This window comes from Sturnus vulgaris, chromosome Z (assembly GCF_052056855.1).
Source record: "Sturnus vulgaris isolate bStuVul1 chromosome Z, bStuVul1.hap1, whole genome shotgun sequence".
NCBI lineage: Eukaryota > Metazoa > Chordata > Aves > Passeriformes > Sturnidae > Sturnus > Sturnus vulgaris.
This window is the reverse complement of record NC_142283.1, coordinates 27,800,409-27,828,265: the sequence shown is the minus strand read 5'-3', so window position 1 is coordinate 27,828,265 and position 27,857 is coordinate 27,800,409. Positions and strand designations below refer to the sequence as shown.

Below are 27,857 nucleotides of genomic sequence, written 5' to 3'. Positions count from 1 at the left end.
CAAATAGATTGTTATATATGGAACATTTTAAAGATAACTCTGTTAAAGCTTGTTATAGACTACCTCTATCTTCCCAACAGAAATAGATTGTCTATATAAAGTTTTCTGAGGTTCTGGTACTGCTTTATAATTTTCTGGGGTTTTTTTCCTATGCTGTATAGTAGGATCAATTACAGTACTTCTTATGAGAAAAAAAAACACAACAAACATCAGCCAAAACCACATTACCCTGAGAATGGACTAAGCAAATACAAACCCTTCTATCACCTCTGGGATAACAGTCCCAACAGAACGCCCTAGATTAAATTATTTTCATATTCTGAAATGTGCTGGTTTGAGGGCTCCCAGAGGCCAGAGGCAACATACATCAAAAAATAAGAAACACATCTGTCTTTCAGTTAAGAAAAAAACCCTTCTTTTTCTGTCCTTCCCTTCATAATTATGCACGAGGTTCTTTTGATACTTGGCAAACTGGGTATCACTGTCAAGGTAATCTATTAAAACCGTCTTTTAACCTAACTATGTAAAAATAAATTTCCACTCTAATTTGTTGGAGAGCAACAAAGTACCAAGCGGAAAAAGTCACTTGACGCTTAGAAACAGGCAACAAAGTACCAGATTTTTAAGAGTTTCAAGCAGGAAAAGTGACTTGGCATTAAGAACTTGCCCACCATTACAAACCTCCTAAAATAGTCCCCAAATAGTTATTTCACCGTGAACTGCCTTGTGAACATTTTAATTCTAAAGGAAAAAAATGCATTTATATAACTTAGTGTGGTACAAATGTAGTATATTCATACATTTATAGGAGAGAAATCTCTTTCTAAAAAACTCTTCACATATGAGCTCATATTTAAATAAATTACTCAGTAATAACTGTTTAAGTTATGATACAAGGATAAATTTTCTTTGAATTGATGAATAGTACCAAATAATAGGCTATGACACATCCAAAAAATGAAAAAAAAACCCAAAAAACACACTCAAAACTTCACAGCTCTGACCTCATTTTGTTTTAGTCTCCTGATTTCTGATTTCACTATTGGTGCCTTATGGTTTCCCTGCCTGAAGTCTGTAAGAGCAGTTTTCTGCAGAAAACTAGTAGGAATAGTAGGAAACCAGTAGACAAATCAATACCTACTTCCCGTACTAATTTCTTTAAGTAAAATAACACAAAGGCACGACTAGAACAGCCCCTGTGAATAAAGCAATCTTGAGAATTAAATTATATTAATGAGCATGAATTCTAAACACATTTTATGGGTGCTAAGGAGACAGCTGCTGCATCTGAAATCTGACATTTAATGAATTTTCAATAAAAATTAAAACCTGGTCTAATGTTTATGACACAGAGAAATTATATTTTAATTAATTGCAGGAAATGTTGCAAGCAAGTCCTAAGATATACTTTGTTTGTTTTCACCTTCCTTTGTATTTTTGACTATACACAAGAAAAGTGTGCTGGAAATCTGTACTCATAGATGGATTGGCACAAAAACATGCAAAGTCACATCCAGCTGCAAAAAAAAAAAAAAAAGTAGAAGAAGTAGTGTATTAATAGACTGAATGACTGTTTTCTTCCATTTTGTAACACAGAGTTAAAGTACGATTTTTCAGAGAGACATGTTTGTGAACACTTTTAGATGTAAAATGGAGATAACTGAACTTCCCATCTTCGTGAGCTGTTTTGAGACTGAAAGGAAAATTAAGTTACAAACTTCTGTTCACTACAGGTAATTTTTTTTGTCATTGAATCCTTTCACTGATGACTCACATCTCACAATGTAATTTCACATTTCTTGTTACTTCATACGTCAACTGTACTCTGACACAACATCTTTTCATTATTTCCCACAAACACTGCATTCTGCTAGTATATATACTGAATATATACTGAATATAGACATCCTTTCAACTTTCTTGTTTGCATGCCTTTTTCTTGTCTTTCACATGTTCCAATATTCCTCCATATTTCAGTTCCTGTTAAAAAATTATCTTTGCATTTGTTCCACTGGAAATTTCGGTTGACTTACACTAACACATATGCTGACTTTAAAACTCAGAAGCATGTAATTTTCTTCTGTAGAGACCTGACAAATCATCAGCTCACTAATCCTTTCTCTATGCTGCACAATTCAAAGATCTTTTGTTTCTGTATTTTTCACATAAATCTAAACTTTTAATATTTTCTGTCTGTAAATCACTTTATGGAAAGCTATGCTTTAAACAAACAGTTCCTCCACAGAGGCATGCTCAAAACATTGCATTGAAAAAGCAATTACAAACAATTGTGCAATTATGTTTTGGAAGTTTCTATTCTGTATCATTTTTTCCAAAGCATTGGTTCTTCCCTTTGGAAATTAGCATGTCAGACTTAAAAACAGCAAAAAGAAAAAATAGAAAACACTACATCAATAACAGATTCCTTTCCTGCTTGACATTTCTTGGAACAAGAAGAAATGACCAGGCGGTATTAACTCTAACTTGCTGTACTTTCACAAGACTAGAAAATGTAAACGGGTTTTTTGTTTGTTTCTTAGTTTGAGAATATGAATCTGCATAGTAATCCTTTGGGTCAGCTCTGATGTGTGAATCAGAATCTGTTTCATGGACACATAACTGTACGATCTTTCCTATAATCTCCTTTAAATGTCTGACAAAAAAAAAGTAGAAAACAGAAGAGTTTTTATTTATTTGAATCTGGATTAAATAGTTCTTATTCTAGTACATATTTCAGCAGCTAGAGTAAAACAGGCTGAAAAAAATTACTGTGATACAACAGTATTATCCAATTGATTATAAAAAGGTTTTGTTAAATTACATGAGTTGCTCTCTCTTACTTCTGCACCACAATTCTGACACAGTCTAGAACTCAGCTGCAATAATATGTTTAAAACATAAAGCTGTAATTACTAATTTTGGATCTCTCTCTTCACAGAAAATAATCAAGTATATTAAAAAAAAAGGTAGCATAATTAAAATAATATCTAACTACAAAGAACATAAAATAAGACTACTAACCCACAGTGTGAACTGCTCCTCTATGCTTCTTTGAAATCTTGTTTGCTTTAACTATGTGTAGGGCATTTTCTTTGAACTGCAGCTCACAAAGTCTTTCAAGAAGAACAGTCATTTCTTCAGTGATGGTATCCAGGTAAGTTTCATTAATAAACTTTAATGATGAAGATGGACCAAGAGTTCCACTTAGTATATACAAATCCTCTTTTATCATTGCGCACAATCTGGGTATAGAACTTTGGTAACCATGAACCACCTTATCAAAATTTGTTTCACCACAACTAGACAAAATACAGTTCTGTAGAAGATCACTAACCAGTTTATTCTGCATATTTTGATACTTCAATAAGACTTCTGATTTGGGATAAAGAAACAAAAGTTGCTGTACACACTGAGTTTTAAACTCCATTTGCTGTTGCAAAGCATTAGTGTTTATTTCTTCTTGACTTTGCAGTCTGTTTACTAAAAATTGTCGAAGATGCAATCTCACATCATCCCAAAGAGATTTCATATCCACAGTTGAATCATCTTGAATGGTATGAAGGGAAGATGTTAACTCAAAAGACGTCCCGCTTGCCGTACAGGGAAATGAGACACCACACTGACTAGAGAGATCCAGAAGGAAGTGAAGTACCATTTCTTCTTGATTTTTCTCATTCTTCAGCAAGCTTTGCTAACAAAGGTAAAACAGACAATATTTTAGAAAATTTTATTAATTCCGGTTCATTAAATGAACAGCTTCATACTAGAGTAAAAACTGTGTTTCCAATACTAATAATCCTAACAGCAAATAAGATATGTATGCAACAGAAATTATAAAACCCGTGGAAAATAGGATTTAAATGCGAATTAATTTTCTTATCTACCTCTGCCAATAAATCACATTCATCTTCTCATCTTTCTTATATCTTCAACCTCTTTTCTCAATCAATTCTAGACCAGAGTTCAAAGGAAACCCTTGGCAACCTTTTTGTTGTCACAGCATCTTCTAAAGAAAACTGTATGAAAAAATTACTTAAGATTTACACAGATAATGACAGGTTTTTCTCATAAAACCAAGCAAGGAATATATAAAATGGTCCCTTTCTATGGCTCAGCAGGCAATCATCAAAAAGACTATTCTAAGGATAAGAAAGTCTTCCCACGACTCCCTCTTAAAGAACTAAAATTGAAAACTTGTTAAGAATTAAAGAGCCTTAGATCACACAGGACACAGAAGAATAAGAAGCTGTGTATCCCATCAAACCAAGATGCAGACTGATATACTAGTGACCTTCATATACATCTATCCTGTATGGGTTGGAGAAGGCAGTCAGTTAAAGCAAGTGAAACCACATGGCTGCTATTCCTTTTTCATTCAAGTCTGAAGAGCTCTCTCTCAGTCCAGGCCTAGGATCTTTGACCTTAGAGCTGCTTCAGCTTCAAGAGGTCATGCAGCAAATAGCAGGTCCTCTTGTCACAGCTCAATACTACCATCACAAGAAAATTGAGTGGAATTGCCAGTATTCTTCATTTTCTTAGTTCCAGTAGGAAAGTCTTAGGTGGATGAGAATCTAGAAGCCCTCTCACTTGCTCCTTCACCTCCCATTGCTTCTCTCCAACAGAGAAAAAGCATTGTGGCAAACCACCTCAGAGGGCTTCATTCCAGTCATGTCCTTTATCTAGGTCTCTGTCATAGTTTCACCCCAGCCAGCAACCAAGCCCCAGCTAACCACTTGCTAACTCCTGTACCAGCAGGACTGAGGAAAGAATTGGAAGGGTAAAAGCCATAAAACTCATGGGTTGAGAGACAGTGTAACAGGGAAAGCAAAAGCTGTTCACACAAGCAAAGCAAAACAAAGAATTAATTCACTGCTTCCAATGGCCAGCAGGTGTTCAGCCATCTTCAAGAAGGCAGGGCCCCACCACACATCACTGTTACTTAGGAAAATAAAGGTCATCACTCCAGACATACTCACCTTCTTTCTTCCCTGCACTTTATACCCTGACCATGATGTCATATGGCCTGGCATATCCTTTTGGTCAGTTTGGGTCACCTGTCCTGGCTGTGTCTCCTCCCAGCTTCCCATCCACCCCCAACTTCCTCACCACTGTGGTACTATGAACAGCAGAAAGGCTCTGTGTAAACCCTGCTCAGCAATAATAGGAAAATCTCTGTATTATCAACTATGTGTTCAGCATACATCAAAACAGCCCTGTACTTGTACACTTGAAACCAGCAGAGTCTCCAGGTCATACTCCATCCTATAAAGCAAGGCTGGTAAAGAACAACTGCTACCTTCCCCCTTCAGCATTGATGATTTATTTAACTTACATTATTTGAAGAAATTACTAGTTTCATTTCTGTTCTCATTTTAAAAGAGAGGTAAATGATTCAAGTTTGAGTATGGTATTGCATAACTATAACCATTTCTGAATGCCAAATATTAAATTTTTCCTTTATAGCAAGCTTTTATCAATAGATAATTATGCTTCAGAGACATAAAAATTTTTCAATTCAGAACTCCTATTCTTTGTTCTAGATGTTTCAAACCGGTTACATACCTTAGGTTAGATGGTTTAACCTTTCTGTTAAGGTTAGATAGTTTAGCCTTTCTGTTGCCTTCTACTCTGACCAGAGTTTCTTGACAAAAATCTAAAAAAACCAAACACTTTCACTACAGTACCTAATTCTGAATAACAGACTAGGAGTATGATTGCCTCTTATAAAGAAAGTCTTAAAAATAACAGACTACCTATTTTTCTTCAATTTTAGATCTTAGTTTCAAAATAATTCTTATTAATTCTTTTTACTTACAAGCAGGAGAGATGTGGAAGACAGAATAATTAAGGAAATTATCAGTTGAATATCATCTTACAAAAACATAGGCATGTAAAAGAAATATGTGCAGCCGGTTCAAATCTTAAATCATACATATCAAAATGTATATACATAATACTGATCCCATTTTCTTTTATTATCTGCTGAACTATTCTACAAAGTTTAGTGGCCCCAGAGAAACCCTGATTACTAACACTGTGTTGAAAGGTTGTCTCTTGACAAGTAGACTTCTGGACTTTAATGTCAGTGGGGGTTTTATGAATCATGCTCAAATACTACATTCTGAAATGTACAAAGCAAGAGAAGCTGCCAAAACAATGCATGCACCTGATGCCTTCAATGGTGACTCCAAATGGTCTTCCAAGCAAATCCCTACTGCTGCTTTTTAAGGCAAAGCAGATTTACTTTTATATATCTAAGGATTGTTACAGGACTTTTGCAATCTAAACTACGGCATTAAAAACAGGAGCTTGTAGATGCCATTTCAGACTTAGTGATACTCAGAAAGAGAACCTGAAGTGAATTTTGAAGCTCTGAAAAGTGCCATCAACTGTCTATATTGCCTATATTAATATAGGCTTTTAATTTAAATATTAACCTATAAAAATATTGCAAAAGATTATGCCAATACTATTCAAGAGAAGAAGATCCAATTGGAGAAGCATAAAACGTTCCCTTTGGAGCACGAAAGTTAGTGCTTTCTGTGCTCAATAATAATACACAAAACCGGTTGCAGTTTACCAACTGCCTAGCATGGACAACTACCTACCATATCAATAAACAAGTACAGTAAGATGAAGGCCTGGTTAAAAAAAGAATCTGACAAAATTTCCGGTAATTAACATTTTCAGGCCTCATGAAGAAATTCTTGGTATTTTTGTAAGATAATAACAATAAACTTAAATACAGAACCCCAGGCAATGCCCATGAAGAAATTTTTACTGATTTTTAACTGTCCCAGCACCTTAAAAGATAAATAAAATTCCTAACAAAATAAACACACATAATAAAGGATAACAATGAATAGGAATATTGTCCTGAAGTAGAAAGAAGGTACCTGTTACTAAATATGAATTATATATACTTAATTAAAAGCATGCAAGAAGAAATTATCTAATTAGTTCAACGGATAGAGATATCTATTTAAGAAAGGTCAAATCATAATAACGTAATTAATGCCGAATCTTATTGAAAATAGTTTACTGCAGACCTGTTCATGGAACCGAAGATTATCTGCTGTGAGTATAACTTCTTACAGACAGACTGGAGTACAGTCAGTACTAAAGATACAGACACTCAGTACAGACATGCTTTTCATCTGTAATCCCATCTACACAACGGGCTAGATTATCTAAAAAGACATAAGCCTGGAAATAGTGATGTGAAGGTTGCTGAGCTCCAAAAATGTTTCCACAATAAACTGTGCAGAACTGAGACTTTCACGCTTCTCACTTTGCTGTCTGTTTAGCAACCTGCCACAGAGCCATTCTCAAGGCTTAACTGGATACTACAGCTCACAGCAAGACTGTCATGCAGTTAGTAAGCTCCTGGGAAGCTGGAGAGCTAGAAAGCACATTTTGTGTAAAATGGGGACGTTTTAGTGTTTTCCAAACAAATGCCGCCATCTGGTGTTCAGGCATATGGCTTGAATAGGCCTTGGAGAAGGAAATAAGCAGGGAATGGACACAAATAAGTCATCAGTGCCATGCCAGCTTCTGAGGGAATTCAGTAAGGATCTAAGTGGACTAAGAGGAATAACAAAAGACTCCTGAGAACAAGAACTTCGCAGTCAGCTTTTTCTGGGATTCTCTAACTTCATCTAGATCAAGTATGACATGTAGCAGTCTCTGACACCCTTGAGTGGGCTGATTATTAACAGCAACATTCATACTGATCACTTTTTGTCAGAAGAAAACAAAATCACTCTTCACCACATGAACATTAAAGACCTGGTGTCTCTGAAAGTTACTTCCTCATCTGACACAGGTCAGTATCCAGTGGAATCAAGGGTGACTGAAAGAGCAAGAAGAGTTAAAGAGTTAAAAAAAACCCAAATGCTGATTTTATTAAGCCTTTGCTCTAGCCAGAGAAAACTCCACTTCTCTACAGTTTCCTCTTCCATTACAGCTAATCATAGCTAATCATACAGCCTAAAGTTGTTCATGTTCTACAACTAAACCATGACACGGAAGTGACAAAGAATAATCGCTGGAGACTCCCAATTTGTTTTGACCTCATATATATGTATCACATCAAATGCACAGGTAAAATGTTTATATATAAACTTGAAGACCATAATTTACAGAGGGATCAACCTTCACTTATCTTTCCAATTCAATGTTACAGACTTCCATTTCCACACATATTCAAATGTAAACTCTTAATAAAAATTTTGGATAAAAATACTCTCTAAAATGATGGTACTTTTCATTGAAGTGAAATTTGATTTCTGGCTGCATCTAGTTGTATAACTTGGTAGAACAAACCATGTAGCTCCCATGTTTATCACTGGGAAGAGTAAAATCATAGAGTCATTTGGACTGGACGGGACTTTCTTAAATCTCTTTTAGTAAAATCCTCCTACAATGAGCAGGGACATCTTCAACCAGACAAGGCTGCTCAGAGCCCAGTACAACTTGGCCTTGAACATTTCCAAGGAAGGGGCATCTACCACCTAGCCTCTGGCCACATAGCAGGCAGGAAGTGTACAGTTAAATAATGCATAAAGGATAATAACATATATTAGATGAGTTAAATTTATCCTGATACAACTGAAGAACATGCAGTAACACTAAGCCTCAGTGTAGTCAGTAACTTCCAATGTTTTTTTTACCAACATGTGTTTTATAAAACAATCCAAGCAGTGCTGAACATATGGTAGCATCTGTGAAAAGATTTTGTTCCAAGTTTGAATATTTAAGGCATGATCAAAAGGAAACATAACACCCTGCTGCAGACATGAATTTATGAACGATCCCCACTACAGTAAAAACTGAAATGAGAAAACTAATTGAATTCACCCACCCACTCTCCCACCTCCAATCATATAACCAACTTTCCAACATTAAAGTCTTTAATAAACAATTTTTACCAAGGTCTTAAGGAACTCCAGCAGCTCTCCATGGTCTGTAGAAAAAGGTCGGAGAGAACTAAAATTGCAGTTATTTAGCCACTGAATGCAGTCAGTTGTGCTTTGTAGTACTTCGTCAGTACAGATTTCATTTACGTCTGATTGTAGGTCCTTAAGACACTTTTCTATGCTAAAAAAAGAAAAAAAAGAAAAATCACAGGATTTTTCTTCATTATTTGGAGACAAAAGTATTTTATATATTCCATATCTTAAAAAGAAAAACTACGTAAAATTAAGGTAAGACTAGTCCTTCTTATTCATGGATTAAGCTACCCTCACCTCAGGTCACAAGACCTCAATTTGCAGAATCAACAATTAGCATTTAAGTACTGTTGAGCTATAGCTAAAAAAACTTCCTTCAGGCCAGACTGCACCATCCTAAGCAAGAGAATGTATGGCTTCACTTTCAAACAATCTTATTCTTTTCAGTAAAGTAGTTAATGAATAAGGCATTACCCAAACTAATATCTGGTCCTTGGTGCTTAATTAGCTAAAGCAGAGACTATAAACTGAATCAATTACTGTATTCAAAGGTGAATGTGTCATTCAGCTCCTTTAGCAATCAGCAGTTGTTTTATAAAACATAAGATATATTAATAACTTCTTAAAGACCCATTGACATCACAGAAAATGCACAGAAAATCATTTTAGAGCTAATTGTGCTGAGAAAGCAGATCTTTTCTTTCTTGTTTTGTCATTAGAATATCTCCAAGAAAACAGACTTTGTTTTCAAGGAGCTGATCCTCTCCTCAACATTCATCTAGAATCATAACTCTTTTTATGAAACCAGATGTGTCTGTTAGGTTATTACAGTGATTTCAGTTGCAAAGATCACAAGAACAATTGAACATCCAGAATTATTTTATTCCTATTTGTGCGGACACTTAGGTGAAAACAAAACAAAAAAATCCCAAACAACTTATTTATTTTCCTATAAAAGCACCTTTTCAGTATTTAATTTCTATATTTTTTTCAAAAGCAATGCTTAATATTTTATACAGTTTCAGGAAGAAAATAGAATTTAGATCTAGGCAAAACTAGGCTTATTGGCCCAGCAATAAATTCCAATTCTAAACTTGACAAAAGATTGGCAAGTATCTTTTTAGCTTGTGAAACCTGTTCTCAGAACTATGAAACTAAATGCCTTCTTCATACACTTAGGCTCCTGGGACACTGTCAAAGGCTCTTATTGTGGTGTGCTGATGTATCTCAAACATATCCAAATAGATTACAGCATTGTGCAGTATAAAAGACACTACTGTTGTTAAATCTGTGCCAATCTATTACTATTATGAGTGAAATCCTATATGTATCTCTGACATGAATCTCTGAGCAAGCTAATAAACTACAGGATACGAATAAGCTACAGCCTTCTCAAGACCAGACATTTTGGTAATTGGTCCCAATACTGATAAGGAGATTATATGGATAGATTTCAGTGCCACTCCCCAGCTCCTTACCTCCCCCACAAGTATAATTCATGATAACTATGTTCATTTTATTTAATCCTTTTATCCTCCCAAAATAAACATTTAATTAGGACCAAAGCTGGTTTTGATTGAATAAATGTATTTTCATCCTGTTTATTTACAGCACGCAGAATACTGTAAGTAAACAGGGTCTCAAAACCACTGCTGCATCTTACTAAGAATTTTGTCAACACTCAGTAATACACAAACATGGTTAATTATAGTTACACGATTTACACTAATTTAATATTTAGGAATTTGGTTATCCTTAAGAAAAAAAAAAGAAAAAGTGTATTATCTGAGTTTAGAAAGCAAACATTTTAAGTAAAAGACTTCAGTTATATATGATTAAGAATATTCTCACCACCTAGGCTGGTATCAAAAACTTAATAATTTCATACCAGTGTAGGTAGAATGAGACTTCGATTTCCTGGTTTAGATAAGAAATTTGCAAGTTACACAAACTGCAAACAAAAATGTAATTTTGATGTGAAAAATATCCTTAATGTATTTAACTAATTTTACTCTTAAAAGTACAATTTTTAAAAAAGTTATATATTTCATTAAGTGCAAATGTATTTTTTTTAAAGTTCAGAGTAGTAAATTAGCTCCTTTTTTGAACCTATTGAGGCATTAATCCAGATGACGTCAACTGACATTACATACATACTATGGATGTGCAAATTTAACAGTCCTTAATATATTTTCTGTCCACAGATGACTCAACCTTTTTTTTGGAACCTGTGGAAAAATTCAGACACAAACAGAAAAAAACCCAGCCATCAAACTACTAAGGAAGGAGTGGAATATAAAATCTCAAAGAAAAAAAGCCCAAACCTTTCCCTGCAGCAAAGAAACCTGATAGTTATGCTTGTATGTTGTTTTTTGGGGTTTTTTTAATTGACTGATTTTTCAAGAAACAAATCTTTAGTCCTACACAAGTAGTATCTTGAGCCTTTGTGGGCATATATTTTCTGTGGCTAGTACTACTAGCATACCAGTATGCAAGTGAAAATTATTTGACTGAAATACTTTCTCCTTCTTACAGGTGAAAGTGTTTGCAGCTCTTTAACAAACCAAAGCAAAGCTGTGTTATCTTTCTCCACATTGGAGTGCTTTTCTGGAGAAACATTTGGTAAGTACCCACACTGCAGAGAGACAATCTCAATGTAAGAGCCCTTAGGTACTCTAATTTATTAAGTTAATGATAGTTTTTACAAATAACCTAATAATCTGGAGAGAATGCTTTTTAAGTGGCTTCATCAATGGACAAACAGTTTAAAAAGTACTGTATTGGCACATACAGAGTAAGCACTATCACGCTGTCATATGTCACACATTATTTTGAAAAATACAATATCAGAAAAAGTGTTGCACTCTCCATATATCATTTTCCATTCCTAAGATTTCTATGAGTAAGGTGAAGTATGATCTTCTAATTCCTTTCAATTTCTAACATGCACATTTCCATTTATTTCATCGAGCATAGAGAGCAGCCATAAAATGACATTGACATTGGTTAAATTAAACTGCTAAGCTATAAAGCAAAATTATCTTTTAACCTCATGCTCCTTATTCTTGAGATCCTCGCATTCATGGAAACACAGCTTTAGAATCAGTTTAGAATCAGAACAGACTGTTTCAAAACAAACAAATCATTGCTTTCACTGCTGTTGAAGATGTAAGCAGTGTTATAAAACTACTGTTATTACTCATTAAAAAGCTTGAATGCTAGAGGTATAGGACATTTGTACAAAAAAAAAAATCATATCATTTGGAAATCTGTGTATCAGAAGACGTGATGTGAGTAGTAAAAAATCTGGAGATAGACTTCCAGCATTATAATTCACACAGATATTTTCATTGTTAAAATTTTATCTTGATCTTGAACCCTAGGATGTAAACCAAAGACACAGCACCTGGTTAAAGGACCTCGGAAACTACTGCATATGTATTATTTAGCTACTTATAACACATATTCAATCTAACTGCAAAGAAACTGTATCATTGAAACCAGAAGAAATAGAATGCTACACTTTAGCCAAGAGAAAATTACTCAACAGCTTAACCATATAAGAACAGTCAGTTCTAGCCCAACCATGGCCTGCCCACTTTTAATTTCCACTCTTGTTTTAAAGACTTGAAATATTTCAGTCACAACATGTAAGTGTTGTCTTGGTAAGTTATTTCAGAAGACAGGCAGTAAAACATGAGTTTCTCAACTCCATTGACCAAAACATGACAGTAACAAGTAAGGGCTCAAAACCCATCATCTCATATACACTCGTATGAAATGAAATGGGATACTTTGCAGGGCAGTCAAAGATCTGATTACATTTTCTGTACATTAACATGACAGCTAATTAACCATCTAAGGTACTGACACAGTGACAATCACTGAATATTTGAGTAAAGCAGCCAATTTCTGAGCAACTATGCTGCCCAGCTAGCAAGTTGATATGGAACAACTAACCCAGACTCAGTGATTATGTACAAAGAAAACATAGTTTGCAGGGAAAAAAATTACATTTCTTTCTCAGTTTATTTACTTATTCCTAAGAATAGGTCCAGTAACATGACTGGACAACTAGTATTCTGACTAAGATTTTAATAACTTTGCTCTAATATCTTTACAGGCATCAAATTCTCAGGTAAACATTAAAGTAATACATTTGTACAATGAGCCAGTTACATTCACCTAAAAGAGTCAAGTACTTTTGAAAGCTGTGATAAATATTAAGTCTGAGTAAAAGCGACAAATTCATCTTTTTTTTTCCTCTACACTTAGCCCCCATTTTGAAATTCTCCCAAATAATCAACCACTCTTGGGATTCTGGTTGGAGGTCCCAAGACTTTGATAAATCTCTTGACTAACAGGAATGTGAGGCATAGCTGTTTCCTGAAAATTCCAGAGCAAAATAAGCCAAGATTTTCTTCAAAATAAAACTGAAAGAAAACTGCTGCACATTTCATTTTAAAAACACATAAGCCCTTGCACATGTCAGTTCTGATACAGAAAAATGGAATGAGATAACTTGACTTAATATCCTGTTTGAAACTCCTCCATCCCTTTGTTGCAAAGTTTTGATATTGGTATTGTAAGCATTTCTTGCCAAATCAGCAGTTACGATGAACAGCTGGACCATGTCATACTAACATCCTTACTGAGACACTTTCCAGATCAAGGTAAAGACCTTGTTAGTTCTCAAATAATTATCATAATTTATATCAAAACAGTGACGGGACAAGATGCAACGCTATAAGCACTTACTACCATTGACCTCATTGCAGCTCTTCAAAAGAGACCTTCTTCAAAATTCTTATGACTAAACTGCTGTTAATTAGATCAGGTTGAAGTCTGTCGTGGACTGACATTGGTTAACATGCCAGGCACCCACGACAACCGGAACAAAAGGCTCATGAGTTAAGGATCAGGAGAAAACACTCCAAGGGCAAAACAGGGCTCAAACTTAAAGATATAAAGTAAACTTATTATTAACAGAGTCAGAAGAGGATAAGGAGGAGTAAAACAAGCCTTTAAAACACCTTTTTAGTCCCCAGCCCCTCTGTCTTCCCACCGACAGTGCAGGGAGATAGGGCATGGAGGTGTTTGGTCAGTTTGGCACTCAAAATTTTTTTTCGGTTCACTTAGGAAAAGGAATCTCTCTTCTTCTATACCATGAGGTCCTTCCCACAGGAGACAGCTCTCCATTAACTTCTCCAGTGTGGTTCCAATTCCACGAATATCAGTCTGGCCCAACCTGCTGTAATGTGAGTCCTTCCCACAGGCAAAACAGTCTTCCCAAAACTGCCATGACGTGGAGTCGCTAGATCATGAGGTGTAGTCCTTCAAGGATAAGCTGCTCTAGTTTCGAAGCAAGGGTCCTCTTTTTTCTGTGTCAGGAAACAAGGGCCCTCTCTCTCTGTTTGGGTCTCCCATTGGATTACAGCTCTTTTTAGCATCCACCCACTCTGGCATGAACATTTTCCCATGGGCTGCAAGTGGATCTCTGCATCCCTCCATGGACTTCATGCATTACAGGGAGATAGTTTGTTTTATTATAGTCCTCCCCATGGCTTGCAGAGAAATCTCTTCTCCAATGCTTGGAGCACCTCCTCCCCCTCTTTCTTTTCACTGACCTTGGGCCACCACATTGTGTTCTTCCACGTCTTCACTTCTTCCTTTTTCTCCAACTAGGAAAAAAACCTGTTGCTCTTAAGTACCATTGCCAACAAATTCCACCAGTTTAAAGATCTCTGCATGTCTAAGCGAGATCTGCTGGATCTTGCAACACTGAGAAGTTTATTTTGTCTAGGTTCTGTGTGAGGGAATCGCTCGCCATGTTTCTGTTGCCAGCAGCTGCAGGTGCTGTGGCCGCCGTGGCGCTGGGGCCATTCAACGCCTTTCCTCACGCGGGGCACTGGGGAGGAGAAGCTGTCATCTCTGCCCCTGCCCTTCTGCCAGCAGCACAGCTGGCTGGGGGTGGCCAGGCAGGCAAAGCTCACCTTGGGCTGTGCCGAAATAGCGGTGGCCACAGTGGTGGCCACATGACTGCAGGTGCAGTGCTGAGATGGTCCTAGTGGTGGCACCTTGCCAACCATGAGAAAAAACTGCTCCTGTGCACATTTTCGTCTTAAATGTGTAATCACAGAGGCATTACCATTAGAAACTTCTCTGATTGGGCCAGCAGCATCTTCAGAGCCATCAGAGATTGTGGAAGCTTCTAAATAGCTTATCACAGAAGCCACCTCTGTGGCTCCCTGTTTCAAGCTCTGTACTGTATTTCCTTCTTAGAAGTATTAAATATAAAGCTGCAAGTTTAGTTCTGTGAATTGTTCACAAATTATATGTTAGTTCACCAATTGGGAAAAAAAAATCCAAATACTCAGTTCTGATAAGCAGTACAAGTCAAAGTAAATGTGAAAGGAAAGAATGAAGACAAAAGGCCAACCTTATGAATACAACTTCACACTTGCGAATGACCATGAGACTACCCCTATACCTAAAACTGGCCAGCAATGACGACAGTTTTCAGAGTTCATATTCACCTGCTCCTATAAACTGCTGTAAAAATAAACTTAACATTCAAGTGTAATCAGAGTTCTGTTACATAATAGTGAATGAGTGAACCACTTACTACATTAAAATTTACATATAAAACAACTGCACACAGATGGCCTTTTTTGTTGTTGTTATAGCACTAAATAGAATTGGTACTGTACAAAAATACTGAAGGTAATTCAACAGCTGAAAACCATATCTGATTTGTCATGTCACACAATTTTAAAAAACCTATTCAGTTAGAAGGCAATAAATGAGCAGTTGAATGAGTTACACACTCTTGCCTCATAATTTTTTACACAATGTTTTATTTTAAAATATATATATGTGATGTATACTATTATGTTCATTCTCTGTGGTCTAATAAAAGCATAAATCTATCTGATGAAAAATGGATTGTATTTCAATTGTATCACTGTATCATACAGAGCTGCTCTTATCATACCACTTACAAATATCAATTGTAACTTGAAAATTATTTCATTCTATGCTACCTCTAATATATAAACAATAAAAGGACTCTTTTTAATTTAAAAGTCACATCAGCTCCTGTCCATCTTATTTTAAACTCTCTCAATTTCTGAAACCGACATACTACAGGAGTGAAATACCACCTGATAACAACTATAGAGCTACTTCCTGTTTTTCCTTGTGAAAATAAGGTTAAAGCTAGCTTAAGTATCAATTCAGCAGAAATACAAAATTTTCCTGACCTGCATTGCTGTTTACCACAACCTAATAAATTTCCTGCTCACCTTTAATAAAATATCCTTTGGATTTTACAAAACTTATAGTGAAATATTCTTCTAATTTTTAAAACTAGACACCTAAGACAAGGTCAATCAGCCTCCTTCAAGACATACAAACACTTCCACTGAGACGATGTTAATGTAAACTGTAACATATAATGTTAAGTGGCTATAAAGTACCACTTAAAAGAATGAACAGCTGGCTTCCCTTTCCATAGTAAGATGATTTCTCAACAAGCAGCATATATTTTTCATACAAAAAATAGCAATGAAACGTTCATTCTAAAGGTTCATTTTGAGAATAATCTTCCTAACTTGTGGGAATGTATGCTGGGCTTTGCAGCACTAATTAGTGGTTTGTCATCAGTCTCATCTGTTTCCCCTCTGAGCCAGGATTGTTAGAAAGGCGAATGAGACGGTTTCTCGTGTTCGGACTCGGATGTTTATTATATGTTATCAAAAAATTACAGAACATGTGACAGCACCTCCAGCTCCTTGCTAGAAGTAGGAAAAATGGCTCCAGCTGAGCCTGCTTCAAGGCCTTTTAAAGCTAAATAAACCAATAAAAGTCTAACACTTACATTATTTATACTTTTGACCCAATAATAGATTCCCATGACCCTTAGAGTGATTTTTGACTTACCAACCAAAGGCTACTACCTAAGTTCCTGAAGAAGAAGAAGGAAGAAGAAAATGAACAAAGAAAAAGACACCACCCAAAATTCTCCATCTTGTCCCATAACTACCACTATACTATAAAAACCTCAAACTTAAAGCCCATCACCCAGTGAAAATACATACATCTATTCCACTATACATTTGTGATTTCTAACTCATTATTTATATTTACAAGTCTTCTCCAAGCTTTCAGGCCCAGTGCAGTGTTTTTCAGAGGGTCTGTGCCTGGAAGCACAGAAAGCTCAAAAACTCCAGATTCCTGAGATCCAACACTAACTCTCAGGATATCTCTGCACAATGACAACAAAATCACTTTTATTTGGTAGTTGAAGAGGTGACAGCAGTCATGCTAAAAATGCTAATGCTTTTTTTTTCAGATACATAAGACCACAGACACTAGAAAATTAATTACCTGTGTAATTAACTATGTTATGACATCAACTAATCTCTAAGTATCTACATTTCATTCATGTCAACAGCTGGAAAACTCTAACATGAAATTGTATTACACAGTGGTCTATAAAGCATATTTACCAGATCTTCACTAACACTGCTACCGTGGGATTATTAATATTGCAAGTACTTTAGTAAACGCTACGTTTTTAAAAGAAAATGTGAGGCAAGAGTAATAGAAATAACCTCCCCCCCCAAAAAATCTCCTGTCCCACCATAAGCAGTACGACAATAATTAAGAAATCATCTAAGTCAGTTTTCAGTGAGATATAGCAATGGTTTATTTTCATCCTTCCAGAAGCTATTTGGGAGCAAAGACCTCTGACAAACATGGGATACATTAAAATGATACAATCTTAAAAGAGATGTCATGAAGGACATTCTTTGAAATCATACAATTCTCTATAAGACACACTGTTATCCAAAGGGGTAACAGTGCATTTTCAAATAATTTTCAAAATTTAATGTAAAATCTTGCCATTTGTTGTATCTCTGACCATACACTTATTTTTTTAAATGGACAAAATCTTTATTTGCTTAAGAGCAGCTTTCACTGATGAAAGTATTACAAAGGTACTAAAGAGTTAAGCTATAAATAAGTCACAGAACCCTGAGCTGATTATTTTGTATCCATGCAAAAAATCTGCATCAACAATGAACTTTTTAGTACGCCACTGTTTTTATAACACCGAATTTTGGAAATTGGTATGTTATAAGGAAGTGGACAAAGAAATATATTATAAATTGCAGGAAGAAATTGTGCAGTTGCAACACAAGAGTTTTAACTGAAATAGTAAAACAATGGATCATATAAGAAAAAAATACACATATATTAACATAATTAATTTTTCTACTTCCATTAGAAATGCTTAAATAACATACTGAATTTAGATTTTGCTTTCAGTCAAATTCTGTAGTTCTTTTAGTCAAAAAAATTTATCTCATTAGTAGGAAATTTTATCTCATAGCAGTAGAAAATACAACTGTCATGGGAATTCACATTTTCTTCATTCACTATCACACCTACTCCAACACAACCCAAGATTAAGATGATATAGCTGTTAAAAATACCATAGAGAGAAAGACTAAAGCTATATAGACTATAAGACAATAATTATACGGCATTAAAATTTTGTTAAATGCTCAAATAGTTAAAATAAAATTACTACTGAAATATTTATCAGAATTTTAACCTACTACTAGAAGAGAAAGGTAAGTTAAGCCACCTTTCTTCCCAAATGCAATGACTTTCACTATTATTTTAGATATAAGTAAGATACTCTTTACCTGGAAGAGTTCTTCTTTATTTTTTCATCAAGATCACTAAGGACTTGTTGAAATTCCAATTCTCCAGGGAGGACATTTAACAAACAGTCTAAATTGGAAGAATCAAAAGAATATTCTCCTCCCCACTCCATTTTTAGAATCTGTAAAACAAATACAGCAAAAGGGTTAAAGAATAGAAAGATGTGGACTAGAAGTGCTAAAGTATACAACATCTTGTTCTTTGGAGATACTTTTATTATAAATATTAGATTATTATGCTTCTGTGTAGACTGCTATAGAGGGAAACCATGAAAACAAATGTTGAGGTAAGTGTCATAGTATCTTGCATTTCTTTAGTTTAAAGAAATCAGTTATTTTACCTTAATCACAGCAATATCTTTTTTTTTTCTTTTAAGATTTAGAAAGAAAATTCTCACTATTATAAATGGAAACTAAAAATAAACCCATTACAGGGCAAACTTACTTTCTGCATACTTATAATTTCTGACCAAGGAGTAACTATTTTCTGGAAATTCAGCACATCATTGTAAATACATGCAAACATAAAAATCTAGATTAAACCAAGCTTCATCTTGCTTTGTACTCACTTTACTAAACACTGGTCAAATCCACCTATTCAAACTAATACACTACCTTTGTGTTTTTATATCAGAAGCAAAGCATTAGCTGTTTGTTTTTTTCCTGTTTTCTATTTTTTCCTGCATCCTCTTTTTGAGAAATAATGAAATTGATTTTATCATCAGTGATGACATAGTAATAAAATCAAAGAAAAATATTATATAAAACCGGAACCTTCTTAATAACCAGTATATTTCATGTCTAGTACTTAATATGTCATATTTAATACTATCCATATTGCAGCAACAACATGAGGAACAAACATAATATTCAGATGCACAGTTTGGGAAACAAAATGTAATAAATACATTCTTTATCCTGCACGCAATATTCTTTTACAAAGCAACTACAGTGTTGGTTGTTATCTAGAGGCACTACTAGAAAAATGGATGGATTTTTTTTTATGTGAACTGTCTATAAAACACATGTTTAAAAAGAATATCAGGGATTTAAGATTCAAGGTCAAGATGATTGGTTTTGATAATGGGTGTAGACTTAAATATAGCAGAAATACACACTTCTGGTTTTGCTCTTCCAAAGCAATGTTTGAAAAAACATGGAAGTTCTCTAAAGCATAATGTCTTGCATATCTCAATTAACAGCACACCAATATGAAATATTTCATGGATAAAGTTTTCTTAAATCTCAGAAGCTACAGAATACTCCTTTGCAAATAACAATTCAAACACTTGGAACATTTTGCAATGTAGCTAAAACTCAGTCAGTTGCTGACTGGATGTAAACCAAATATATCTCTTAAAGCATTAAGGAAATGTCAGTCTTTTAATATAAAACTTAACAGCTGTTACTGCAATTAAAGACAGTAATTAAAAGTAGAAATTAAATGGCAACCATTCAACAGTGCTTTACAGAACTGAGATAAAAAGAATATTGAAAACACAGCTCTTTCTTTAAGTATGATACTACTTACAATAAACTCGGTCACACATTCTCTTTTCTCCTATAAAGGGTTTACACAGAATGTGATTTTACTTCCATCCAATACCTATAACTCAAACCTATCTTTTATTCAACTGTCTTGTAGAACAATCAATGATTGGTGTAAAATGAACTGTATAATAGATACATATATTTACTGCAAAAATATTAACAGTTTGGAACAAGTTAGAGTTTTCATAAAATAGATGCACAATCAAAATTGTGTATTTATACTTAATCCTAACTTTTTTCATTAAAGGACAGCCAAAAGAAGTTTATGTTCCTTGGAAAAAAATATCAGTATAGTTTACAGACTACTGACTGTTTGAAAAATTCATCAAATGAAAAAAATCACCTTGTAAACATGACAGCCTAGTTTTCATGCATGCACTCCTGTAAGACTTCTATGTCATATTTCTTTGGTTCACTTGTCAAAACAAAGCAATTATTCCTTTCAGTCTTGCTTTATGGAAGAAAAGCAACATTGATTATTCAGTTTTTAAATGCTGTTTTAGATGGCTAATACTAATTTCTTCTTCTGAAAATCTAAACTCAAAAATGTTTCAGAAGGAAAAAATAAGAACATCAAGACATAAAGTAGCACAATTGAGAAGAAATTTTACTGTTATTTAGCATAACCAGAGCCAGTGCCTTCTGTGCACCAAAAGTCTCTAACTGATGACCTGGATGCTAAGCAGAAGCCTGCTGCCTGCCCTCCTTGCCTCCCTTGGGGGCAGCAGGATGGGCATCAGCTAGCAAAGGCCCTCAATTTGGGTTTTTCCCCTCCTCTCCTCTTGCTCCAAAGAGCAGACAGTGGTTGATGCTCCCAAAGAACAAGTATGATGCAGCCCTCCTCAATGGCAAAACCCCCAATGTTTGTTTTTTAAGAAAGAAATCCATTCCTTAAAATTTTGATTTGGAATAGTAGTGGGAGAACAACTCTATTTTGAAACTCCAATTTCTGTCGAAGTATTTTAGACACTAATAACCCACTTTTTTCTGTAAAGGAGATTTAATTTAACCCTTGTTATTAAGCTAACTAAAAAGTATCATTCCATCATATTTCAACTTACTATTGCAATGAACTATTGTATGTTTTAAGACAAATGGTCTTAGAGAACCTGCTTCAGGTGCAACTCTCCAAGTCCCTATCTTAATAGGTCTAGTTCTTTTCAAAACATCTTAGAGGACTATTCATCAACATTAAAACAACACAGCTGTCAAACTTCTCAGTAGCTACTGAAGAAACTATGTGCAGTTTAGCTTAAGAAGAAAGATTTTCCAGGTCTCTTATTTTAACCCATGGTATCAACAAAATTTAACTTCACTCTAGTTATTTCCCACTTTTAACAAGTGTAAATTATGAAACTATTTTTACCAAAAATCATTAGGTCTACTAAAAAATAAAACTACACAACACTCAATACAACAGTTACTTCTTGCTTTTAAAATTCGTAGTGTTTACCATTGAAAAGCACTTTTTGTGTGTTTTTTTCTTTTTCAATGTCAATCAAATTGAAGAAATTTCCTATAAAAATAATATTTAGTTCCAATTGGGTATTTCTTCATTCCGATAAAACAATTAAGTTTAAAATAATTGTAAAAACCTTCCAGTACAAATATACATGTAAAATTCCACGGGATTTCTAAGACAAATTTGTAATATTTGTATTTACTATATTAAGTTTTTATTCTCAGACACACAGTTTGCAAAAGCAGCATTTACCTAAATCTTGAACACAATTCTATATGAGCACATCTGTTGAATATACACATCTCAATGTACACATACTTTGGAAGCTGGGATATGTTAAACTGCAGCACTGAAAGTAGAGAATTAGCCAAATCATTGAAGCTTTTTTCTGTTACTGCTTCTTATCTTACAGGAGATAGCTCTTTCTTGCAAAACTAAAAAGGGATGAGAGAATTGACCAGATTTTTCATCATAGCTTATGCTTTCAATGAGACCTTAATAATGATTTTCTTTACCTAGCTTTAGTTGCATAACTGTTTCCAGCCACCCTACAGCACAGAAGATGTCATCTGCAATCGCACAGCCATGGCAGTGGCCTGAGATTCTACTATTCAATGTGAAATTCCTACTGTTCTGTATATTTAAATAGTCTGAATATTTAAAATTATTTTGAAAACCACATAGGGCATACACAAGAAATACATAGAATGTGTAAATTCTTGAGCTCTACTCTGACATGGTAAAAGCTTTTAACCCAATTTTCTGTGGTAAAAATCCTTTAAAATTGTTTTCTGTTTAAAATAGCCTTGTAAAAGAAAAGGAAAATTAAAAATTCTCTCTGGAAAAGAATGTGACTAATTTTTGTTTCTGTTCATATTACTGAAGATCCCTATTAAAGTTTTCCAAATTACCTTTCACTTGTTTTGCAAACTTTGCTGAAGCATACACAACATTTACAAAAAGAATACCATATTGTTCCAGTAAAAAGAGACATTTAATGCATACCAAAAAAAAAACCCAACAAAACAGAACCACCAGTCTTCATGATGGTTTTATTCACTAAATATTTTGAATGCCACAAAAAACTTCGAAATAAATTTTACTAAAATTATCTTGCAATGTTCCCCTGGCAAACTTACCACATTCGCTGTTGTCATAAACTTATATTTAAATGTTAATTTTATATTCGTAAATTATTATCCACCACACACTTAAAACATTTTCCTTTATATTTTTTTAAGAGAGATTCTAAGTATCTTTAATTAAATACTCATTTGTAACCCTTCTAAATACAGTTTTCTTCCTAATTCTGCTGTAAGACTCACCAAATAAGAGAACAGGAATAAAAAATAATTAAAGAAACAAAGTCCTCACCATGGATGAAACAGAAAGCCATGCCTTCCACCTAAAGCTGTAATACCAGAATGTAGTGCTGTGATCTAAGGCAGCTATATAAGCCCTTAAACCATAATATTGTCAAAAAAGACTGTGAAAATGTTAATTTCTGACAAATAGCATATGCTACTATTTTCAATATCTGTAGTTTTCTCAAACTTTGTAGTTAGGCCTGTTGTAGGCGTATGTACATACCAGAATTTATAAGTACAATCTGTGAGTTCCCCCTACTGTTGCTCCCCAATTCTTCAAGCCACAGAAAGTGAAATGCTGAGAATAGAAAGGGAATCAGCATTGCTTTTTAAGATTTGCTGCTACCTGGGACTGGTAAAAAAATGTTCAAACACAAGGAAAGGATTCTCATTTACATAAACTATATCAAACACTATTGGTCAAAGGCAGTGACTTCAAAAGAGGAACATGACATCTGGAGTTACAAGGAAACTCCTCAGTAGTTAGGTCAGAAGAAAGGAATAAAGGATAATGTGATTTAATAATCTTCAGTATAGAAGAAATGGCCATTTTCAGAGTAGCTCTTGAGAGAAACAGTCCTATATCATCTTCAGCTCTCAGCTGGTTATCCTGCACCCGGAATGCCACAGTGTATAATAATCTATATGGTTACTAAAACCAGAAGTGTGACAACACATAAGTGTGTCTGTATACAAGTGCAATTATTTTGTTTTCCTTTTCTGGTTTTTAAAATTCAAGATACTGCTTCTCAACCCTTTTTTTTTCTTTTCTTTTCTTTTTTTTTTTTTGTGCCTGCACTCCTATTAATTTGGGGGTTTTGTAAAATTTGGTGCAATGCTGTCTTCTTTATATATGTTATAAGGCCTTACAAAAATAATTTACTAATCAACTTTGCTACATACAAACATAGGAAAAAATTACTCTGGCATGGTCACCAATGAAGACTACATCGATCAGTCTTATTGTCAAACTGTTATACTTTATGAATGATGGATGCTTTAAAGTAATTTTCAATTAAAACAATAATTACCAATCAGTAGACCAAAATAATCATTAATGCATAGGAAAGAGATTCTTAAAAGCCTAATTAGAAATACTTACTCAATATTTTCTTATAAACTTCTTAGCCAAGAAAGTGTACAATTAATAAAATGATATTGAAACAGACTATAGTATCTAATTTCTTTTCCACTGCTCCAGATGAGGGTTATAAGTATTGAGTAAATTCTGCATAGAGGTATGAGAAAATGTCTAAGACCAACAATTACTTTGCCCAGAAAGACTGAATGGCATTGTTTCTTTTTACTGCAGAACAAGAACATAAGATATATATGAGACTAACAATGCATCCTGTGCAGAACTGTCTTTCTAATTGCGGCCATAAGAAGTACTATGCAGGCATAATATTCGAGTTTTCTCATTTTGTGGCACTTAGAAACTCAGAAAGAAGAGGCAATACTTTATAAAATCCGTCCCCAAGTCCCTCACAGAACTATGCTCGTAAAAGCATCTGCTACAACATGCCTATCTTGCTCATCATTAGTGTCTAAAACGGCACAGATTTATAGGGACTGTTCTGAAAGAACTTATCTTTTGGCACACTGGTAAAGAACTAAAAGTATACTATTTTCAACTAAAAACCTTACAAATACCTACTAGCTGCTTCTAAAGGACTTTTCTCTTCTTGTTTATTGGAAAAATCCTCCATTGTAACACAATACACTTTAAGGTATTTAAAAGACAGAAATTTCAAGACCTTTAAGTTCTTGTCATTCGGTAAATCAGACATAGTTGCTGGAATTTTAACAGGAAATAGCCTTCCAATGAAACTATTATATTTTAAAAGAATTACAAAAAAAGTCTGTGACCACAGCTTTTAAAAGATAGGCTGCATTTCAGTCCCTTCATTCCCACACGCTCTATTTTCTTTCATTACTACTCAATTTAAAGCTGAGAGCATGAAAGACGTCCATTTTATAAAAATGAAATACAGAAGCTCTCCAAAGAGATACCTCTTAAATTGGCCCAAGTTTATTGTCACATTCTCAAAAGTTTGTTTCATAGCATAAATGTAATGGATTTTGGGTTTTTCCCAAATACTATTATTACTGCTATTAGTAGCACTACACAGGGTCATGTGAAACATTTTACTAGCCATGAAATTCCCTTTTTTTCCTATTTAATCTTTTTAATGAAATGTTTACTTTTTTGCTGCCATTACTCAGCTTGTAAAGCTTGATGTGATGCTGCCTAATGCACAATGCATCACTCAGATTCTACAGCACAACACAGTCTCCTATTCAGCTATGGTTTTCACCTTCAAAAGCACTGCTAAGCATCTGTTTGCCTCGCCTTAAGAAAAAGACACTTCATAAGTAAAATAAATACAATCTATTTTTATCATGTTGCTGTGATTTAGGAATCACTACTGAAAACACTCCAAATCATGCACTGATTCGCTTACTCCCCATTTCTCCTCCCCTACTCCTTGAGGCAGAAGGGAGAGAAGAATCATAAAAGGTAAAGCTTATAGGTTGAAAAAAGGACAATTTACTGGAAACAGCAATGAGATCAGAAATATAACAGGAACAATGTTACACTAAATACACAAAAGTTGAACAAGAAAGGTGATTGATTCACACATGGAAAAGCTCACCACATAAACCTGCCCTGAACAAATGGCTGCCACATTCCCCACAACCAGAAGAAATGCCCTCCCCATGCCCCTGGTGATGATGTGAGGTGGTAGAGAATAACTCCAGGTGCTAGCCATAATCCATCCTGGCTGCCACTACAAATAACCCTGTCCTGAAAAGAACGAGGACGCCCCTTATTATGCACCATATAATTTATGCCCAAATCCTACAATCCTTCCAACAATGCACATACAGTACATATACACAAGCACAGGTATCAGTTCCATCATCAACTGCCATCCCTCCAAGATATCTGTTGAGTTCATTGAGTCCACGACTGTGAGTTCTATCTGCTCTGGATGTCCTCCAGGGCAGGAAGGTTGGTGTGCTGTTGGGTGGTTGCAAGCTGCGTCACAAGCTCATGACTGGTGTATCTGGAGCAGTCCATACTCACTGTCCATGGTTACGGCACACAGTGGCAGGGTCATTCAGCTGCTAATATTATACAACGAAACATTACACAGTGCTCTCACCTAAAAATCAAATCTCCTTCATGTATACATTGTGCTTCCCCATCCAACTGCATTATGCAACAAGTGCACCCAGGTCCTTGAGCAAAAACAGTCCCACAGATAGGTTTGCCTTTGCTTAAAGGAGGACTAATCCAGACTGTCTTCCCTAACATATTCCCTAATATGCACCAAAGGAACTTCATCCCCCTCTTTGGTATGAGATTTGATTGGGTAGGGCCAGGTCGATTCATGGAGCCTCCCTCTAGTGTTAACTAACCAAGTGGCCTTTGCTTGGTAATGCAGAGCTCAACATATGAAGGTCCAACCATTGCTTTCTAAGTGGTTTTAACAGTCCATTTTATCATTCAATTTTCCCAGAGGCTGGTGCATGGCAGGGAATATGATACACACTCAATACCATGCTCTCTGGCCATGAGGTCTATGAGGCTATTTTTCAAATCAGTCCTGTTATAACACTCAATTCTTTCTGGGGTGCCATGTTGTCACAGGACTTGCTTTTTGAGATGGTGTTCCAGGCAGTGATGTGAGGCACAGGGTAAATCTCCAGCCATCCAGTGGTTCTTTACACCACCCTCAGCACTCAGGGCCTGCTTTGGCAGGTTTGTGGGAGTGCGATGTAATTAACCTGCCAAATCAGCCCATATTTATATTTCGACCATCATCCACCACACTACAGGGGCTTTACCCACCTGCTTGCTTAAATGGAGTGCACGTTTCATTTATGAATAGCCTGGAAAATAGTGTCCATCAAGAGTGCGCCCCTCTATCACAAGCATCTCTTCTTGTGTTGCATCTCTTCTCTGATAACCTGATGTGTCCTGAGCCCACTGACTGGATACAATTCATCCTTATGCTGCCAGTCCAGGTCCACCCAAGACACACACTTTAATCTCAACAGCTCAATCCACCTGTCCGTTGTTGTGATGTTTTCCAGCAGCCCAACTCGTGGGTGCATGTACATCTATATGATGTACTTTTACAGCCAGCTCCTGTACATGGGCCACCATTCATCAGCCCAGATGGGTTTACTTCTGTGCTGCCAATTGGTCTTCTTCTGTTGTATTGCACTGTTTGTTTCGTAAGTTGCACTGTTCATAGTTCTATATTGCACTGTTATGTTTTTATATTGAACTGAAAAAATGGTTTGCTCTGTATCCCCCCAGAGCTTGTCAAGTTGGTTCAGCCCTTCCTTAGCCCCTCCCCATCGGCGGCGTCCCATTGGTCGCAGGGCTGTTCCTCCTCTCCCCTTTCCCAGAGTTTAAAAGTGCCCGCCATCTTCTCTCTAGCTCTCTTTCTCCTTTTGCCATATGCATGACACAATAAACTGTGAATCATCATCCCGGGCAGAAAAGAGCCTTCTTTGGCTTTTTGCCTTTGTCTATGCAGATTTCCCACTCCTCTCTGGTCCAGAGCTAGCCAGAGGACCGGACAGGAAAAGGGATTTTCCTCAGCTGGCATTCCGAATGTGAGGCTTCCCATAAGGTTAGAGGTCCAGGAGAATGGCTAGATTCTGCTGGATTCCTTTGGATCGTACAGCTACCCTGGCAGCAAGGAGCTGCTTTTTCCGCAGCGACTGACAGGGACGAGACCAGTAGCTTGCCTGGGCCCAGAGGCAGGTCGGT

At 35.5% G+C, this 27,857-nt stretch overlaps 1 protein-coding gene across 6 annotated transcripts in view; it reads right to left on the bottom strand.

Moving 5' to 3' along the window:
• The window catches only part of KIAA0825 (KIAA0825 ortholog), a 243,702-nt gene that overhangs the window by 185,279 nt on the left and 30,566 nt on the right, over positions 1 to 27,857 (bottom strand). For all 6 annotated transcript variants that reach the window (XM_088156364.1, XM_088156363.1, XM_088156359.1 and 3 more), the window contains 3 exons: positions 18,668 to 18,807; positions 8,931 to 9,099; positions 3,022 to 3,691 (listed from right to left, as the gene is read on the bottom strand). In XM_088156364.1, the coding sequence (XP_088012490.1) occupies positions 3,022 to 3,691; positions 8,931 to 9,099; positions 18,668 to 18,798 (970 nt within the window). In that variant the 5' untranslated portion in view covers positions 18,799 to 18,807. The remainder of the gene's footprint in view (positions 1 to 3,021; positions 3,692 to 8,930; positions 9,100 to 18,667; positions 18,808 to 27,857) is intronic.